The 21,561-nt window shown below is 44.8% G+C and overlaps 1 protein-coding gene across 9 annotated transcripts in view; it reads right to left on the bottom strand.

Annotated features, from left to right (window-relative positions):
• Cdk14 (cyclin dependent kinase 14) overlaps positions 1-21,561 on the bottom strand; it is a 537,826-nt gene that overhangs the window by 130,092 nt on the left and 386,173 nt on the right. For all 9 annotated transcript variants that reach the window (XM_060374042.1, XM_060374035.1, XM_060374040.1 and 6 more), the window contains one exon: positions 147-210. In XM_060374042.1, the coding sequence (XP_060230025.1) occupies positions 147-210 (64 nt within the window). The remainder of the gene's footprint in view (positions 1-146; positions 211-21,561) is intronic.

Genomic DNA, 21,561 nt, shown 5'->3' with positions numbered 1-21,561 from the left:
ACACGAGGACGACTCCATTAACATAAAATACACAGTGACAAAGATAAGTAGAATGTCTCCAGGCCATACGTCGCTTGAGCATGGACATTTATATAGTTACCTTTTACATAAGGAGGCACTTAGCCTTTACAATTAGTGAGACGTACCTGGCTTAAAATGTGGTAAAGAATGGACTCCAGGCCACGTGTCCTCATTTGGTGTTCCAAGAACCTATTAGAGAACAGGAAATTGTGAAAACAGACATTATTTCCAAAGCACTCAGAATTCTCAAGTGCAGCAAACAGCATTATACAACAGTCTGAATGTTTTTCCCATTGTCATCAGCCATGATTTTCATTTCAATGAAGGCAAGGCCAGTTAAAGGACCACCCTAGGCAAATCTCTGTATTCTAACAAACGCAGCCGAATGGGGCTCAAACTTACTAAGTAGGTGAAGAATCACACAGTGCGATATCATGTTCGTGAAGCTGGATAAAGCATGCCGGAGCAGATGCTTTCATGACTGCTTGCCCTTTGCTGCGCTGTCACAGTGTAGCAATTCCAGTTGTGAGAGTTCTCTCATCTCTACCCCTGTGCCCTCTGTCTCAGCATCGTGATGTTTCAGTCACAGTCTAACATGCTCACGCTCTCTCGGCACACTTCAGTTTTAATCACTGTGATTTACAGTTTCCTCTTGTCAAGATGGTCTTTTATATGCACAGTCTCTCACTGCTATTTTTATTTCCACTTCTTCCCCATCTACATTTGTTCTTGCAAAAGGATTTCGAGGACAGTTAGGGCTCCCACATTGAACGTGAGTGTTCAGTTCTCTTAATGGCCATGATGAACAAAGCTCAGGACTTTGGATCAAAAGTGGCAATCTGAAGAGTCAAGAGCCTTGAAGACAAGCTCACTGGGGTTAAGTCCTTGTTCCTCTACTTTCTAGCCATGCAAACTTGGGTGAGAAGGAGCCTCACAGGGCTTCATTTTTCTCATATATAAATCAGAGAGTGATAACAGCAATCGTCTCATCTGTGTTAGTCCAGGGCATTCAAAAAGTGACTATTAGATAAGTACCCACAGAAAACTGGACTGGCTTCAGGGATACAGTGGGCTTGGAGACCATATTACTTTTTGATAGCAGCTTCCAGCCCAGAGGAGACAGAGCCAGATGCTGACGTTCAAATGATCCTGGAAAGCATGGACAGTGAGCAAATCAGAAGGGTGAGACAAGACTAGAGAACACTGAGGAAAGTAGAGGGATGGGTACAGAAGGAACAAGTCCAGCATAAACCTTTCTATCTGAGGATAAGCAGGTACCGTTAGGTAGAAGGCAACACAGAGCTATGGTTACTGGCACAGGAGTTTACTGGTGAAGGGCTCCAGGGCTGTGCTGGCCAAATGTGCTACTCATAGTAAGTGATTTTATTCACATTTTCTGCTCTGGTTAGTCAGTATCAAATAAATGTAGTCATGTCCTCACTTTGATATTAAATCAGCACACAAGATGAGAAAATTCTTTGAAACTACGGTTGGTTGATTTTGGAGACACTAATAAATACTGGCATAGATCTTGTCTTAGTTACTTTTCCATTGCTGTGATAAGATACCATGATAAAGGAACTAACAGGAGAAAGTGCGTATTTGGAGTTTATAGTTTCAGAGGGCGAGAAACTGAGACCATCACGGTGCAGAGCACAGCAGCAGGCAGGAAGGCGGGGTGCCGTAGCAGTATTTGAAAGCTCACATTTGTAGTCACAAGCATGAGGCAGAGGGAGCTGACTGTGAATGTTATGTACCACCCATGGACACGCCTCCTCTACCAAGGGCACGCCCCCTAATCCTTTCCAAACAGTTCCACTAACTTGGGACCAAGCTTTCAAACATGTGAGACCATGGGGACCATTCTCGTTCAAACGACCACAGAGTTACACAAATAGGTATCATGATTTGATGGGCTATGTGGAGAGAGGGAAGGAGACAGACGGGGGGGCCAGAGGGAAGAGAGAAAAAGAGCACTGTATAAAGTGTCTCTGCAAAAGGCACTTTTCCAAGTTTTCAGGCAACATACATACAAACAGACCACACACACACACACACACACACACACAGCTGTCTAGAGACGATGCTCCTCTTTGTTCTTACACTGGTTGAACTTTGCATGAAGGACAAAGGAGCTCAACACTAAACTTTAACAACTGAAGAGAGTCGTGTTCAATTAAAACTATGCCATGGACATGCTCTGTGCATCATATTTGAGCCTCTGGAAGTTCTAGGAGTAAAAGCCCCACCAGGATCTAAGTTTTGCTGCAGAATGACTTCTGTCCTGGTCAATTTTCCCATAATGCCTGTATCAGCAAACCCTTTTCCGAGGCATCATCCTCATCCTTGAATGGTGCTCTGTTCCATGGAGATGAGCAGATATGATGGCTGTCATGTGAAAATTAGCAGGAGAGACAAGCCACACGGGACTGATCTTTAATTACAGACTTGGCCACTCAGATGCTAAACTCCATTTCTTCTGGACACTCTTGAAGCCTGAGCTCAGGACATGCAGAATGTTCACAAAGTAAAACAAGAATTAAAAATTAATTTTGCTTCCAGTAAAAGCCTGTCAGAAGGTGAGGGGCAGTATGGGTTAGGTGGATGATGGGCAAGGACAGGCGTCTCTGCAGTATGGAAAGTGTGAGTGCCTTGTCTCTGGGCCAGGTTTTTATTTGCACGAACTAACATATTGCAATACCAAGACATTTCTAAGTTAGAAAGCAAAGGGATATTGCCTAAAAGTCGAAAACAATCTTTTGTGAGTAAAATATGAATAAGAGAATTGAATTTGTGCTATCAAAAGAACTCCATGTACTTAAGTAAATGGGTTTATAGTACCAGAAGCCCCTTCCTCTTAAGATAACATGTCATGAGAGTCTTTTTTTAAATTTTTTCCTTTATTTTTGAAGTTGTTAATATTGTATCATTTCCCCCTTCTCCTTCCTCCCTCCAAACCTTCTCATATACCTCTCCTTACTCTCTTTCAAATTGATGGTCCTCCCCCCCCATTAATTGTTGTTACATATGTATATGTGTGTACATATAGTCCTACATACACAAAAACAGCCTTCTCAGTCTGTATAACCTTAGTTACATGAATGTGTGAAGGGCTTAACATCTAGAACCATAAAAATGACCAGTATGCCACAATAATCTTAGTGGTGCAGTACAGGCACAGATACGTTGGTGGGAACCAACAGCTCTCTAGTCGGACTTAAGACCTGCTCATCAAGAAAAAAATCATGCCGGGTACTGGGAACCTAGGCAACTACCCAGAGCTAGTGAAGTCATTAATCTTGAGCGGAGAACGTACAACCGCCATATTACTAAACCAGCATAATCCATAACTGCATTCTAAATACTTGTCCGTGTGTCCACAGGTAAATGTAGTTCTCACCCATCATTATAAAAACCTCCCTTTGCCACAGACTGATTGCTACATAGAACTACAATCAGCCAATACACGCAGCTGTGGTGCCCAGTCCCAGCTGATGGATCTAAAATACAACTCCTGCATCTAAGGCTCAGGGATCATTGAGAAGCAGGGGTGGAAAGACTATGTGAGCTAGAGGACTAGGGAGTCTGCTCTGAGACTGTGACGTCAAGAGCTGCGCCCACAAAATCTCACCAACATTCCTATCAACACATGAGCTGAACAAGGCAACGATATTAGGCATACTAAAGTAGATGGGGGAGAGCCCAGGAGACCTCAGCTTTGCACAAAGAACTACAGGGAGACACCCTAGTGAGGGAAGTGAAAAGAGGAGGAATTCGTTTTCTTCAGCATCACTCCTCAGTGAGACAGGAGTCCTAACTGCTGAGGCAAGAGTTGATAAGGAAGGCTTGTGCGTGAGCACTTCATTTCTCGAAACTGCTGGGCTGCCCCGAGGTCCTTTCTCTTGGTGGCCTCTGCTCTGGCCAGCTGAACTCCCCACCTTTGCTTCTAGCTTCAGTGCACGGGCCACCTCTGCCTGAGAGCACCTCTGGACACCTTGCTCCAGTGCCAGGTTGCTCCTCTGTGGTCCTGGAGTACTCTTTGTAGACTTCTACCTACAGATGACCTGTTTTCCCACTGGACTTCAAGACTCAAAGTGGATACCATACTATTTACCCTTTGATTCTTGTGCCCACCACTTGTCTGGCCGAAGCGGAAAATTCTGGATTCTTTGGAAACTCAGTTGTATCATGTGACTATGTTTTTTGTTTGGGTTCCGACAGGGGGATGTGGGAATGTTTTGCCCCTGCAGAAAACAGCCCCGAGAACAGCTGCATGTTGGATAGCTGAAAACTACCTCCTGTGAGGGGCGTGGGTTTTGTGAGCTAGAAAACATCCCTGTGCGGACTCTGAGAGGAGATGAATAGAACCCCACAGACAGTGAGACAATGTTTCCTGCACCTCTATGCTTTTGCATTGCCACTCTTTGCAACAGTTTGCATCCTTAGCTGGACTTCCCAGAGAGAAAGGCTCCAGATAACTTTGCCATTTGGGCAGAGTTTAGCCACTTCTGCTGCTGCTGCTGAGTGTTGCTGCTTTGCTGTTGGACTAGACTGCTGGTATACTGAGGACTGACTTTGGTAACCTCCAAAGAACCCATTGATCCTTATCAGCAGGAAGTAGCCCCTTTCCCTACTCATCTTCTACCTAAGGTAGGGGTGGGAGTGAGGGATGGAAGGGAGGTAAAAGTGTTTAAGACCCTTAAATTAAGTAGATGTTTGAAAATTTTAAGCCAACATCTGATACTGGATATAGATTCCAAAAATGTTGATTAACTGACTGGATGGATGGATGGATGGATGGATGGATGGATGGATGGATGGATGGATAATGTGTCTGGATGACATAATGAAGTTCTTACTGTAGGCTAGCCTCAGATTGAGAGGCTAAGATTAAATACGAACAAAGAGGCTGCATTTATTTGTTCCAGTGTTTCAGCACCCATTGTAAGACTGTAACTTTTACTTAGAGAGTCAAAAGGGTCCCTCAAGGCAGGGTGCAAGTTCCCCCACTACTTTCTGGGGTAATACTTGTTCAAATGCTGGGATAAACCAATAAATTATTTGGGAGATATATGCCAGCCATTATTAAAAAAGAGATGTGGTAAATATCAGAAAGCAATCAATAGTAAAACACAGCACTATGTTTTAAGCATATGCTCAAGTTATAACTATGTGTGCATAGAGTGAGTCATAATGCAAAAATGTTTATCTAGTTGGTTAAAAGCCAATTCGTATTCTAACAAGAAGCTAAAAGCATAAATCAAGAATGCAAGAGATAAAAGTTTAGGCTGAAGGGCAATGGGCTTAACTCTGAGCCTGTTAAATGTTAGGAATGCCTTCAGGTCAAGGGAGAGGTTGTGCACAGGGCAACTGGAATCAGATACGGGTCGTGGGGAAGAATTTCAGACAGGAAGAAATATTTGGAACGCCTCAGCATATATGTGGTAATTGAAAGCAAATGTCAAACACAAGCCACAAAATGGTCTCACTTTCCTCTGTTCCACATATGCCAGAATCGTGTATTCACTGGAGTGTCTGGCGTCTGTTAAGACAAAGAAGAAATGAACCCATCTTTATCAGTGAGGTCTGTGCTTCTAATGTTGATGACTTATAACCAATGATCCTGGTCTTATTTTCCTGGGTTAAGCTCAGACACTACAGCCTCTATCATAGACCAGGCATAAGAAGAACAGGGGACCTCTACAGAAATACCTGTTTTGTAATGAGAGAAGAAAATAACTGGTCTGGAGCTAGCTCACAGTTCAAAAATTAGTGTTTTCTTTCAATCCTCACTTGTTCTCCCCAACTATTACCAATTACAAGAGTGCTCATGTTTTCTCAGTCTTGCGGCTGAACGAGCCTTGGGCCTGCTAACATGGAGCTCCTGGGCTTCCTCACTGAGAACACCCAGGGCTTCAGGAGAACTCAGACTCCCTAGCCTGAGACAACCTACTTTTCCTAACAGAAACTCCAGCACAGCATCCTTCTGGCCTATGGAGTGTGGATAAAACTGGTGCACACAGGCGTGAACTAACGAGAGGAGACAGAAATGCGGGGCTCTTGCTTCGTGTTCTCAGGCTTCATGAGCATGACCATAGTGGGCCTGATGACTATAAGCTGGTGTAGCTGTGAACCTCACGACGAAGAGAGAGAACTGAATAACACTTTTTCATCTGACTCTGTGAAAGCCCACACACGAAACATCTCTAAAATAATGCCACTTTGTGGCTCATGACTGTTTTTGGCTCCCCAGTGGGAAGTCCTGACTCAGAAAAACTATGGGCTATCAAGTACCACACTCTGAAGGAGATGCCGAAGAGTGAGAAAAGCTAGAGAAAGCTGATCTTTTAAAACTCCATTCTAGATGGAGGATAATAGCCAAGTAAAGGTTCGGAACACCTCATGTTGCCCAGAACGCACGGACTGTAACATGGATGGAGAAGATGAATGGTGAGAAGCGAAGGCTCAGGAATCCACTGGCTTCAAGGAGGGTGGTGAGAAGGAAGTCTTAAGAGCACGTGGTGGTGGCAGGGCTAGAAAAGATAGTTACAAGATGAGTTAAGCTAACAAGTGGGGAAAGGTACAAGCCAGAGTTGGCTTGGGACAGAAGAAAATACTGCATGCAAACTTGTGATGGAAATCTCTGGAAACGTGGGCTCCAATGCTTAAGTCAATTAGTTATTATTACGGTTCAAATTTGGAACTTCCCTACCACCTCGGGGCTCTAGCTGGTGGTGCTATTTTGAAAGGTTATGGAAGCTTTGAGACATGGAGTCTGTTCCAATACAGACTTCTGCTTCCTGGTGAGTCAGCAAGATGCGATTAGTGTCACAGTCCCAGCCCAACAGATGACACTGTTCCTGCTGCCTTGCCTTCTCAACCACCCCTAAAACACCGACCGTGCCAACGTAAATCTTTTCTTTCCTTAAGTTGCTCCGACAGGTATTTTTGTCAGAGTGATAAAAGCCTTTTTCTAAAACAGCCATTTTCTATTTATCTGTACAGGTTCTTAAAAAAAGAAAGAAAGTAGAAGAAACAACGCCGTCTGCACCGGGCTGGGGAACAGAATGAGTTGGAAAAAAAATCTCTCACTCTTCACCAGCTGTGCTTCCTCCTCTTTAACTTTGGATCACACAGGAATCATGGTTTCCCGCTGGCGGCGGTTTATATTTCCAGCTTGGCGGACCCGAGGATCACCTTGAGACAAACCTCCGGGCATGTCCGTGAGGCGCTGCCATCAGGGGTAGGGGGGGAACCACTGTCCCTGGGGGCAGCATCACTCCCTAGCTGGGGTTCTAGCTGCATGGCATGAAGAAGGCTGGGTGCCAGGACTCCGAGCTTGCTGCTTCCTGACTGTGGATGCGGTGTGACCTCAAGCCGGTGACACCACGGTTAACACACCCTTCCTTAAGCTGTTTACATCAGGTATTTTGTCACTGCAGCAAGGCAAGTACTTAACATGCCACCCGTGCTGGCTTGAACGAGAATGGCCTCCATTGTTGGAATGGACCATACGTTTGCATGCTTGGTCCTCAGTTGGCTTACTGTTTGGGAAAGATTAGGAGATGTGCTTGTGCTGGAGAACATGGATCCCTGGAGGCACTCTGAGCTTCCGATAGGCTGCCCCAGACTCTGTCTGTCTGTCCGTCTGCTTTCTGCCTGTGGATTGGATATGAAGCCCACAGCTGCTCCTCCAGCGCCATGGCCTTCGTGCTTCCCAGCGTGATGATCATGGGTTAACCCTCTAAAACTGTAAGCAGGCTCTCCCTCCGCCCCCCCACCCCCCATCCAATGCTTTGCTTTTGTAAGAGTTGCCTTGTTCATGGTTGCCTCATCACAGTGATGGATCAATCATTAAAGACACCGTGCATGCAACAAATAGGAACGCGCTGAGTGCTGTCAGTAAAAGTGGAGGCGCGATGAGACCAGATCGGTGCCTCATCAAACTCCTGGAGACTCATGTAGACGTGGCAGACCGGAAAGTGGGGGATGAATAAGGCAGCCACAAAAGGGGGCTGAGGGAGGCACTCTTACCCGGTGCTTAGGAGGTCTACATGACAAGCACCAGAAGCGGCTAGAGCAGCCGGATGCTTCATACTTCCCTCCCCGGTGCTGGCACGAGTCACCATGCTTGTTACATGCGGACGACTGGGATTGGAACTCAGGTCCTCGTGTTTGGTCAGCAAGTCCTCTTACCCAGTGAGCCGTTTCCTGACCCTGACCCCAAAATTCTGGTTTCAATGCCAGTGGTGGGATGATATATTCAGCGCAGAGCAGCCTTCCCCACAAGGGGAGATGTGAAACCCCAAATACAAATTGCTTCAGTTGGCAAGTGAAACATGGCATGGTATTTATTCTCTTAATGAAAATGTCAGCCCTTTTTTGGTTGCCGTTCAATTCTGTTGAGAACATTAAGATGAAAATTTTCATCATGCATCTTGGTGTTTTATTTATTCTTTACAGCCTCCCAGGCACTTGGCCCCCACCCCTTGGAGGGGAAGCGGGCCTTAGGTTCAGAATCCCGGGTGGGTGAGATTAAACTTAATAATACCCCTTACTTATTTTCATTGATTTTATTTTACTTTATTTTCTGTTACGGGAACCCTTAAGGGATTTCTGCTTTCTGTAGTGACATGAACAAGCAAAATTACTTGAAATGAGTTGATTGAAAGGAAAATATTAAACCGCAGACAGCAGGCCATGGTGCCACAGCAGAGATTTCAGAAATGGAAAAAGAAAAGCTGATTCAGGGATTCCTTGTCATGGTCGCGGAGGAGGCTGCAGTATTGAAGACCACCAAGTAGACCCCTAGAAAGGGACCACAAGGCACGATGCTTTCAGCACAAAAATGCTACAAAAGGGCATATTTGGTTTACCCTCCGCTAACAGTAAAGAGCAAGTCATGGGAGACTTTTCTGGACTGTCCCCAGCGCAGAGTGAATGCATGTAAAGACAATATAGGAGTTGTCAAAACATTTTTTAACTTCTTTGCTTGCTATTTTTATACATGTCTCAACCATGCTAATGCCATTTTCGTTATACTCTCTGATATTAATTTCCCTGTATGCTCTTAAATCCATCCGTCTTCTCCTTCTCCTGGCACGCCCATGCTACACCAGGCCACCATCACTTGCTAAGCCCAGCCCAGTCATCATTCTTACCGTCTTTCTAGCTATATATCCATACTCCAGTCTTTTCAAAATCAGACTTGATTAAGTGTTACTCTGTGCAGAAAAGCCTTTGATGATTTAAAAGCTTCTCGCTGTGGAGAAACCTCATCTCCCATGACATGCTGAAGCTGCTGCCTGGCGGAGGCCTGCCGACCTCTTCCTTCCTTATCTGCCATTGTTTATACATTCTTTCCCCTGCACGCTCTCTCACACGGATCCTCCAAGTGCCTGCATCTGGCACATTCTCTACTGACCACACTTTTCCCAGATGCAGTTCTGAGGCCTAGACATCCGTGCCCTCTCTGGGTAATTAGCTACTAATTAATTTTTCAGCTCTGGGTTGAAACCTCATTCTCAGGTCAAGTCCCACGACCTGTGTGCTAGGACAGGATTCCTGTGATATACAACACCACAGGCGTCAGAGCAACTGTCACAGTTTAAATTCTAGGAAATGTTTACTTTACACTCATTTTTTTTTTTTTACTTTCTATATATTTTACCTATCAAAGTCTATGGCATAAAGTAGGCACTTAATATCTGTGGAATAAACTACATAGACAAGAAGGATCCTTATGAATGACCAGCAGGAGCCAATGACTGCACAGAAGAAAGTTATTTTTCATCTTCTTCTAAGCAGAAGCTATGCCTCATACATTCAGGGTGAAAATTCCCCATACAATCTAACTCTGTACTCCTAAGGAAAAGAAATGAATGATCAGATTTTGTTTTCCTAGGAACCAGGAAACTAGATGAATGAGGCAAAAGGTTGTGTATGGGGCTGCAGGGAGGAAGGTTTGATATGAGCGCACAGCTGTCCACAAAGGGCATCGCCTATGCAGCTGCTGAGCGTCAAAGTCATGTGGAATGCAGGACAGCACCACCAAGACTGTCCCTTTATGTAGGGGACTAGGTGAAGCCAAGATTTCCTATGAAATCACTCTAAACTTGAACAAAGTTCATTCTGCAAGATATTGCTTAATTCAAATGTTATACAAAGTGCAAGTGAAATCGGAGAAAAGGAAGCGCATTGTAGCTTGTTCAGTGCATGCTAACTTCATCCAGGCATTAGCAAAATTAGTTGTCCTTCACTGATGTAACTTACTGCCCCAGAGAAACACAGGTAAAGGCTGGTGAGCTAGCAGAATGGCTCGGTTCAAAAGCAGAGCACTTGGCCAGAAAGACAAGGGACTTTAGGGCTATACTTCCAGGCTCCCTGAGGCCTGGGGAGTAGTGAGGTTCCCAGTCTGAGGAATAGAGCTTTTGTCATTCTTTCCCTCTGAACATACACACATGTATGTAAATGTGTCTATGCATGCATGTATAGTGACAAGTGGCCATGCATACACACCGATACCCTCTAGCATTTTCATGAGTGACTTGACAGGGCACAGAGGACTGTCTTACACCTTTAGATGGTACACAGCAGAAGAGATGGGTAGGGCTGGGGATGCAGTTTAGGGCAAATAGTAAGTGCTCAGCATGCACAAAGCCCCAGTTTCAATCATAAATAACACCCCCCAAAGTGGTGAGGATGCTTAATATTTCTTTTCTTTTTTCTTTTTTTAAATTATTTTTTATTTTTTTGTTAATTACACTTTATGCACTTTGTATCCCCCCATAAGCCCCTTCCTCCTCCCCTCCCGAACCCACCCTCTCTCCCCTTCTTCACGCATGCCCCTCCTCAAGTCCACTGATAGGGGAGGTCCTCCTCTCCTTCCTTCTGATCTCAGTCTATCAGATCTCATCAGGAGTGGCTGCATTGTCATCTTCTATGGCCTGGTAAGGCTGCTCCCCATACAAGGCAAGGTGATCAAAAAGCAGGCCAATCAGATTATGTCAGAGGCAGTCCCTCTTCCCATTACTATGGAACCCACTTGGACACTAAACTGTTATGGGCTACATCTGTGCAGGGGTTCTAGGTTATCTCCGTGCCTGGTACTTAGTTGGAGTATGAGTCTCTGGGAAGACCCCTGTGTTCAAATTTTCTGGTTCTGTTGCTCTCCTTGTGGGGTTCCTGTCCTCTCCAGCTCTTACTATTTCCCACTTCTTTCCTAAGATTTCATGCACTCTGCCCAACAGTTGGCCATGAGTCTCAGTGTCTGCTTTGATAGTCTGCAGGGCAGAGCCTTTCAGAGGCCCTCTGTGGCAGGTTCCTAGTTTGTTTCCTGTTTTCTTCCTCCTCTGATGTCCTTCCTCTTTGCCTTTCCAGATGGGGATTGAGCATTTTAGTCAGGTCCTCTCTCTTGATTAGTTTCTTTAGATATACAGATTTTAGTGGGTTTATTCTATGTTGTATGTTTATATGAGTGAGTATATACTGTGTGTGTCTTTTTGCTTCTGGGACAGCTCACTCAGGATGATCCTTTCCAGGTCCTACCATTTACCTGCAAATTTCATGATTTCCTTAGTTTTCATTGCTGAGTAATATTTGTCATCAAAACAAAATGACTGCCTACAGATTGGGAAAGAATCTTCACCAACCCTTTTTCTGACAGAGGGCTAATATCCAGTATATCTAAAAAACTAAAGAAGCTGAAAAGCAGCAAACCAAGTAATCCAATTAAAAAATGGGGAACAGAGCTAAACAGAGAATTCTCTGTAGAGGAATATAGAATGGCAGAGAAACACTTAAAGAAATGCTCAATGTCATTAGCCATTAGAGAAATGCAAATCAAAATGACACTGAGATTTCACCTTACACCCATCAGAATGGCCAAGATCAAAAACTCAAGTGACAACACATACTGGAGATGTTGTGGAGAAAGGGGAACCCTCCTCCACTGCTGGTGGGAATGTAAACTTGCACAACCACTCTGGAAAGCAATCTGGCGCTTTCTCAGACAACTAGGAATAGCGCTTCCTCAAGATCCAGCCATACCACTCCTAGTCATATATCCAAAAGAGGCTCAAGGACACAATAAGGACATTTGCTCAACCATGTTTGTAGCAGCTTTATTTGTAATAGCCAGAATCTGGAAAGCTCAGATGCCTCAACTGAGCCCAGATGTCTCTCAACTGAAGAATGGATGCAGAAATTGTGGTACATCTATACAATGGAATATTACTCAGCAATAAAAAATGAGGATGCTTAATATTTAGTAAAGCAACAACAACTGTCTACTGAATGCAGACAAAGGTGGCAGCAATGAGCATGAAGTCCAGGACTCATGCTATACTTAATTGTAGTGATGGAAAGAGCCAGCAGACATGAGAGGCATTAAAATACTACACTGAGCTTCCTGATGACCCCACTTGGCCTCCACACCTGAGTGTGGAAGAGGCCAGTGACTTCTTCTAACCAAAAGAACACAAGAAAGGCAAGCTATCAATGCTGGGTGAGTTGTTAACTCCCGTTATGCTAGATTATTCCTTTACTGGCTTTTTGGGAAGCAAACAGCGATGGTGAGAGGGAGTAGAGGCAAGAAGCCGTGGTTGACCTAAGCTCGCAGCCAGCAAAAGCCTAGTCAGTCTGACAGCCGGCAAGAAACTGTTTCCAGCAACCACATGAACTTGGATGCCTATCCTTGTTCAGTTACCTCAGTTAAACTTGCAAGCCCTAGCAGATTCCTTGATTGCATCCCAGTGGGACCAGGAAGGAGAGCAATCGTCTTGTTCAAGTCTGGAAACTCCCAGCTCAGAGAAATTTGAGATGATAAACATGCGTTGATTTGGTAAGTTTTTGGTAACACTGTTACAGAGCAATGAGTAGCTTGTCCTGTGTTTGTCATGAGAAATACTATGCCAGTAGCAGACATTGCTTGTGAAAATGACAGAAAAAAAAAAAGGCAGTCATCAATGGAAAGAACCCTAATAGGCCAGAGATGGCAGGTCCATGTCTCCTGACGTTATCTGGAATTGTTTACACTTGTTGTGAAAGAAAGGTTTGGTCTATTAACCTCTAAGAGATGAAAAGCTTCAGTGTCCACTGAGGATACAGAGTTACCATTGTGCAGAGGCAAATGAAAACAAGAGTGGATGGAGTAAGATACTGTTACAACACAGAAATGAGAAAAGCTGTGTAAAGTGCAGCCGGCACATTTATGAGAGTTAAGAGAGGTAAGGTTGGCATAGTCACAGTTTGCAGTCACGTGGAGTAAAGACCAAATTCTGGCCCCGGAACGGAATGGGCATGATATAACACTGGGCAGACAGTCCGGATGGCATGTCCATCGTGTTTATGTAGCTATAATCGAAACTTGACACGCAGACAACAATGAGCTAAGAAGCAAGTGTGGCCAATTAAAAAGAAGGCAGAGAAGGCATTCACTGAGGCTTTCCTTCCTCATTTGCTAAGCAGAGTAATAATGCTGGCTATCTTGCAGGGGACCAGCAAATCATGTGGATATTATTCAAATGTTTTATGGGAGCTAGACAAGCAAGAAACCATTTGTGTTTGTACATGCACTGTGCGTGAGCCTGAGTGTGTGTACGTATCTACCCAGCTATATATATGTTTAAAGTTGTCCTTTTTCATCCTTAGGTCCTACCTAAACTGCCACAGATAATGATGTTATGTCTTGACTGCTCTCTGTGACAACGGCATGCAGACTGGATATGGGATCATAAAGACTGCTTTAAGAGGCATGGATTAACATTTGGGTTAAGAAGGGAACCACCCAGGGGCAGAGGACATAACAGATGGGGTGATTAGAAAGGAATATGGCCACATGTACCCACAAAGATGCCATAGTGAAGCCCATTACTTTGTATGCTAACTTTCAAAAGTTAACAAGAAAATGTAGTGACAAGGTAAGAAAGGTGTCTTTAAAATCAAAACAAAACAAGTCTGTTTTGAAACATCAGGATTCTGGGTTGTAGGTTGCAGAGTAGCAGAACCCATGGTGAGGCTCAAAAGAGGACCAAGCAGTTCATAGAAATGACCAGCAGGGGGAGCCGATAGACCGAAAAAGCTGCCTTGCAAGGGGGCTGGAATCTTTAATTGGCTGCTCGCTCAGCTGTCCTGGGTTGAAAGAGAGGATGTTTCCAAATATTAGCAGGGTTTTCACCATGGCCAATGTTGAAATGAGAAGAAACCCAAGTAAGAAAGGGTGCTTTTGGAAACTGTTCAGTACTGTGTCAGATAGCAATGGTCTGGTTAAGTGGGGCCGGCCACACATGAGACTCCTCGGTCAGCATTAAGAAAATATCCACTAAAACAATAACAAGGAGGAGGCGGCTATCCATGCAAGCGCGAGGACTCGAATTCAGTATTCATATAAACCCCAAGCTTATTGCAATGTACTTTTAAACCCCTCCAGCCCTGTGGAGGCGGACACTTCACCCCTGAGGCTCGCTCGGCCAGGACAGCTGCACTGGCGAGCTCATTACTGTCTCAGAACACAAGGTAGAGAGAGACTAACTGAGGAAGGACAGTCACCATAGACCTTTGTCCTTCAGACACATGTGAATGCATGGACACACGTAATCACACACACGCGCACATACACAGATGCACACACACACACACACACACACGATAATAAAGAGAGCTTGGAGGAAATACCTCCAGCAACAAAGTACTTGTTACCTGAACCTGAGGACACCAGTTTGGCCTCAGAACCCAGTTGGGTGTGGTAGTCCCCATGTTTGTAGTCTCTGGACCAGGGAGGCAGAGCCAGGAGGATTCCTGTCTGCTGACCGGCCAGTCTAGCATAGTTCCAGTGAAAGACGCTGCCTCAAAAAACCAAGGTGAAGATGCCTGAGGAACAAGACTTGAGGTTGTCCTCTGCATGTACCTGCACATACATGCCTATGATCAATGCACAAACTGCATGTGCTTGTACACACACACACACACACACACCAGAAATAATTACTGAGACACCACCACCCCAAAGAGTTGCTTTAACTGGCCCGAAGGAGAGCAAATACTCTAAAACTCACAATTTGGCCTGGGGCCTCTGACTGCCCCGGGCTAATCAGGCGACCCTCAGCAGCTTCTCTGATAAATGGCTTATGGGTTTGTTTGCTTTCAGCCCAGAGGTCACAAAAGATTTGCAGAAGAGAGACAAAACAATGGTTGGACAATCTAAGGAGAAACAAAAGCCAACTTTAAAATGATTCAAAAATAAAAATTAATAAAAAAAAAGAAAAAAATGATTGAAAAAAAACTGCTCTGTAGAATCAGAAAGTCCTACAGTAAAGAGCGGCTCACTTAACATTTTTTCCCTTTTGTGTGTGTGTGTGTGTGTGTGTGTGTGTGTGTCTCCATCTTTCTTTTTCTCCCATTGCCTCATCCTGTCTGTGCCTGCATCTTTCTCTACCCCCTCTCGCTTTCACTCTCACCTCAGTGGCTCTTCTTTTCAGAGTGAGTGAGTTATTGCAACAGGGCCTCAGACAGCCAGACCCCAACTGCGCACGATGGGAGCCAAGGCAATGACCCATGCAGGCAGCAGCCAGGGGGACAGCTGCATGGGAAGAACCGGTTTGGGCCTGTTTCAGCTTCTGCCAGTACCTGACATTCTTTGGTGTGTTTCTTCCTCCATCTTTATACTGCTTTCTGTCTCAAATCTCCATCTAGTTCCTTCACCCAAGGAAAGAACTAGTGGCCTGTCTGGACTCCAGAGACTGAGTGGTATATGCTCCTTCTCAAGGCTTTACACTGACCACCATTTGCAAATATCCATTTTCCCAGCAAGGCAAAATTAAGGTTCCGTCTAATACCTCGATTATTTATTATTTAGCCTACAACAGAGTAAAAAAAAAAAAAGTCACCATTTCCAAAGTATTCTTTCTTTACAAATGAGCCTCAAAACGCATGGCTGTGCGCTGATACACTCACGAGCTCATCCAAAGAGGCTGTGGAGACATATCGGTTTGGCTATAGTAACTCCAGAGAAGCTGTCTTAGCGTTCTCGAGTTTACGCGCACTGTTTCACAAGCTGTGTGTCAGTCTAGCGAAATGGCACAGTGACGGAGGATGTGCACAGAAGACCTTGCTCCTTAGGTGCCCTAGGGGCAAAAGCTACAGCACCAGGACCCTGCTCAGATCTACAACCCTGACGCGCATCTCGGCACACACGTCTGTTTTGGTGGACGTTACAAATGGGACTGTAGTTTGCCTCAGCTGTCTTGCAAAGCAGCTTATGCATGCAGGAACAGTCAAGATCCACGGATGGTGATGGCCAGCCTCACCATCACCTGGCTAAGTGACCCTCTCCCTCTCAGCAGGAGCGGCTGACATCCTGCGGCTCTCTTGGACAGACTTCCCTTGGCTTCAGAGTTAAGGATGACCATATGGTACTTGTCATGAAAACCAGGTTCGTGATCCATGCTCATTTGACCCTGGCAATTGTGATAGAAATGTTTCTCCTCAAGAAGAAAAGAATCTATTCAGTAGACTTTTTGTTCCCCTGACCTGACACATGAAATTTCGCTTCAATGAACTTAGTAAGTACCCATGAACACCCTCAGGCAGGAACCAGGCCATTAGATACCACGTATATCTAACCCTGTGTTCTCCACTAGAAATGGACAACACCTGAACCATGTTCATTGTTGTCTTTCATCTAAAAAAAAAAAAAACTTTTATTAAGAATATGTAATATTGTCCATTATTTATTTTAAGGTTTCTACACAGGGTATAATCTAATTTTTAGATTTTTTTTCACTTGTTGTCATATTGCTAGCTTTTATCCAAACTCTAGTGTTACTATTATGTGAATGAAATACTATCCATCCAGTGTCGTGATCATGGACACAATTACTTCTTCCAGGTCACTGCTCCTGTTACAGGGAGGAAAAATGGACCACGTGAAGCTGGCAGTGGAAAGTTTTAGAAGACCTTATTTAGCAAGATACTATTACTCCAAGAGCAAAACTGACATCCATCTGGAGTTGAGTTCCAAAAGTCAGAGAGCTCTGAGACACTCACAGTTTACATCCAAAAACAACAACCACAGCAACCCTTTGAATGGCAGTAAATCTCCTGACCAATGCACAAAAGGCTGAAATTACAGAAAACAAAAAAGTTTTTTTTTTCTTTTAAAGGAAACACACAACCTTGATAAGAATGTATCTGCCACGGACAGCTCTGTTCTTCTCAGAGGAAGACAGCCAGGCAGTGGGACAAGACTCCTGGTCTCTGATCCAAGCTAGAGATTGGGGCAGCTGCCCAAGTCATGAGGAGGAACAGTAGCATGGACTAAAGCTTCCTAGAGGAAGGAAGTATTTGGATAAAGGCCCTAATCCTAACCCTAACTGCAACTCTCTAACCCAAATTTAGCTTTAACCATAATCTCAATCTTCTAACCCAACTCTAACCCTAACTCTAACCACAGCCCTCTACCCAACCCTAACCTAAACCCAACTCTCTAACCCTTACCCTAACCCTAGTACTCTAGCTCCAACACTGTAGCTTATCCCTAACCCTAACCTTCTACTCAACTTTAACCCTAACTCTAACCCTAACCTCAACCTTATAACTCTAACCCTAACCTCAATACCAATGTTCTAGGCCAACTCTAGCCCTAACACTTGGCCTACGCTCCCTTAAGAGGGTTACTAGTTGCTAGCACCATTAGTGGGTCATTTGGTCATTACTCGTAATCTAAGATTAATAAAGGTAGAGGCCCCACTCAAAGAGCCGTGACTTAGAAGGGACAGAGCTGCATGGAAGGGATGAGAAAGGATGTTCACAAGCAATTCCTCCACCTTCTTCCGAATTTTTAGTAGGAAGTCCAAGACTGATGACAAGGTGGGGCAGGGGGGCTTTGAGTAGGCATCTCCACTGGGTGACAGGCTTGGATTTTTCCTTTCGCTTTTGTACACTTTTCTGTTTCTTCTTCTATAGAGGCGTCCACTTGCACATGGGATGGGACATTTGATAGATAGGGTCCGAGACTTTTGGAAAGAGTCGAGTATACACAAGGGGGGCATCTTTTCTGTACTGTGGTGTTCACGGGTACAGAGGGTGACAGCAGGAAGCAGAGCAGGCCCTGGAGGCTGTCCCAGGGGGTCAACGGTGCTCTGCAAAGGCTGCTCCTACACGAGAAAATGTAGGACAAAGCACGAGTTTGGAAAGAAAATCCATACATTCACTTGTTCTAAAAAGGATGCTGGTATTTTTAGAGCTTTGAATGGGGCATTCAATGCTAAATGAGTTACTGTCAAACGTATGCTAGGCATACTGGCAGGAAACCCCTAAGAAATTTATGTTAACAATAGTTTATTAAGTTGCACTACAATTATATTTGCTTGCATGTTGAACCCAGCTAATGAGGTTTCCTGTATGTATGTAATTAGTATGGGTCTTGGCGATAGAATCTGAAAGAAAACCAGAAGTGGGGTCACAGAGGTATGGAAGACAGGGGAGGGCAATACGACATGAGTCACGAAAGCTGAAAGGAGGGTAAGGGAGTGTAGAAGGGTCTAGGGAGGGTTCAAATAGATCTAAGCAGTGAGAACAGAGGAGACTCAACAAAAACAAATTATTTGAAAACACAGAAATGAGATCTAACATTGCCTATGCCATTTTTTTAAAAAAGGTGCTGCATTTGAAATATTTTAACAGTAAATATATATTTTAGACATATAAAATTAAACTTTTTAACATGCATGTATAGTATTTATTGGGCTGGAGAGTTGGCTCAGTGGTTAAGAGCACTTGTTTTTGTTGCAAAGAAGCCAGGTTTGGTTCCCAGGACCCAAATGGATGCTCTCCACCTCCTCAAGCACCAGAGAGGGGGGGTGTGGACACACATGAAGGCAAAATACACATATGCATAAAATAATAAAAACAAATCTAATTTAAAATTTTCTTAAAATTTATTTAGCACAAATTACAAAAGCTCAGTTAGGGCCGAGCTTTGGAAAAAGCCAGAGCTTGGATGGTAACACACATCTTGTTCTTGTTCAGGACTGACTTTTACCTATACCGTGATGCTGTCTTGGCCACTCACTTGCCACTTTACCTCAGTTCCCTTCGTGGGCTGCTGAATCCTAGCACCTAGTAGGTCAGGAACTAGTGTTTTGTTACTCATAATCTAAGACTAATGGAGTTATTCTGTAAGAGGAGGCATTCTCCAGGAACGACAGCATGGGCCACTCCTCACAGCCAATTGGGATCCGGACAATGCTGAGGTGGGGGTTCATCACCAGTATTACAAAGCAGAGGCTCCAACTTACCGGGGCTGTGACTAGTCACTGAGAGTGAGGGATCACTTTCCATCCTCAATACCAGCACACCTTACAGCTTACTACTGTAGGAATATATATATATTCCTATATATTATTACACACATATATTAAAATATATATCCTCTACAGGCACTGTTTATTTGAGACAGGTCTGGCTCAGCACATTACAGTCTTGACCCTGTCTCCTGAGTTCTGGGATTATCACCACACCCCCATAACTTCATGGTATATTTTAATGCGCTTCTGTATCGATAACAGGCCTGAACAATTATTTTCAAATAACTAGATATTGCAACAGCACAACGTAGAGCTATACATGCGCCAGCTAAGAAGCTTATGCTTAATCAGATTGGATCCATTCGGCCCTTATCTGTTGGCTAGTAGTTTTGAACACTGACACGGGGAAGCAGCCAATAGAGCTCTCTACCTACGTAAAGACACCGAGGAAAGGAAAGCTGGAAGAGTTCCTGGCAAGAAGCCCCCGGGTTTTAACTTCTCCTGCACCGTGGGAATGTGGACGGTTTTTAAAGGGGGTGCTGGAGAGGGTTTCATCACATGTGGTTATGACATGGGACATGAAGAACAATAAACCCTAACCCTGATTTACACTGACAGGCACACATGTGGCATCTGAGACAGGGAGAGCGCTTGCCAAGGGTTACACGAGCTGATGGTGACTGGTGGGTGGAAGGGAGAGCAGATGGTGTCTGAGCTCTAGGGACATTCCCATTAGGTTACACCAGAAAAAAAAAAAAAAAAAAGAAAGAAAATGGCTTAAACACACATGCTGACCTTCGACATTGCGTTTGCCCTCACTTTCAGGATGAGCTGGAGAAAAAGAGCCTCCGCTTATTCAGGGAGGTACTTTAGTCACACCTGTGCACGAGCAGCCTGCCTTGCTATTTCTCCAAAAGCTGATGGCTCTCAGGACGGCCAGCCAGTCACACAACACTTACGTGACTTACTTGTTCGGCTAGGGATCCGGCTTCCCTGAAGATAGAATCTGGATGGTTAACAGCATGGCCCCTGCCTCAGCTCAGCTGCTGCAGCAGAGAGCAACACTGCAGCTCACCCTTTTCCCTGCATTCCTCTCGCACTGACAGGTCACAGAGACAGACGCCTGTCTGCAAGTGGAGTGGAGGCCAGTCCAGCAGGGATCAGAGGCTCCTGATGCTCTCAGCTCCCAGAAAAGCCACAACTCAGCCCTGTAAATGAGTTTGCCCAGATTCTGGATTTTTGGCTACTCACATGGTTTGTTTCTTTATCGTTGTAAGAGGCGCTCAGTGAAACAAGGCGGGGACTGGAGATGGTGTGGAGGAGGGATTTGGGGACGAAAAATGATAAGGGCAGGGCTGTCGTGAGGACCTGAGCTGGATACCTGGAATCTATGTGAAAATGGCCTGGCATGGTAGCAAGTACTTGTCCCAGTGCTGGAGAGAAACAGGGTGATCACTGTCACTGGACAGCCAGCCTCACCTACTCAGCAAGGCCCACACCAGTGAAAAGATACTGCCTTGGCAACTAACCGAAGTAAGTAAATAAATTAGCAAATGAGAGAGACAGTTATAGTGGAAAGGTACCTGAGGTTGACCTTTGACCGCCACATGCATGTTAGACATCCATGCACACAAGTCCAGTATCCCACGCCTGCCCCAAATCAGGATTTACTGACCACCATCTCACTGTTCAAAATTCCTGGGGACTCATGCTTAGGCCACATAAAACCTAAATTAAAAAGGGAAGGGAGCCTCTTGTACCGTTTCCATTTCTCTACATTTTTCTACAGCTGGAGAGACTGCCTAGGCAGCCGGCTCTGATGCTTGCTTTCGCAAGAGCAGCCTCGGCCTCACAAACAATGCCTTTTCAGACTCTGTTGAAATTAAAACAGAGTCGTTTCTGTCTTTCTTTCTCTTAACCGCCTTGTCCCCGGAGGCCAGAGCCTTGACGATCAAGGTCACCCACAGTCCCTTAAAGTATTAGCCCTGGGTCCAAGAACAGTCACCCTCTTTTCATCACTCTCTCATTCCACCTTCCATGCATGTGTGCACACCATTTAATGAGATGGAAGTCGTAAACCTTCCCATGCTGCTCCTGAATTAACCACCTCCTACTCGAACTGACCGCCAGGGTTTCCCCAAGATGCCTTTGGAAATTTTCATCTCCATCTTTGGACAACTTCCCTGGGAGAGACCCATCGCTCTCTTAGCAAGCTCGTCACAGCAGACTTCAGAAT

This window comes from Meriones unguiculatus, chromosome 21 (genome assembly GCF_030254825.1).
Source record: "Meriones unguiculatus strain TT.TT164.6M chromosome 21, Bangor_MerUng_6.1, whole genome shotgun sequence".
Lineage (NCBI taxonomy): Eukaryota > Metazoa > Chordata > Mammalia > Rodentia > Muridae > Meriones > Meriones unguiculatus.
Note: the sequence above shows the minus strand (reverse complement) of the source record. Positions and strands in the feature narration are given on the sequence as shown.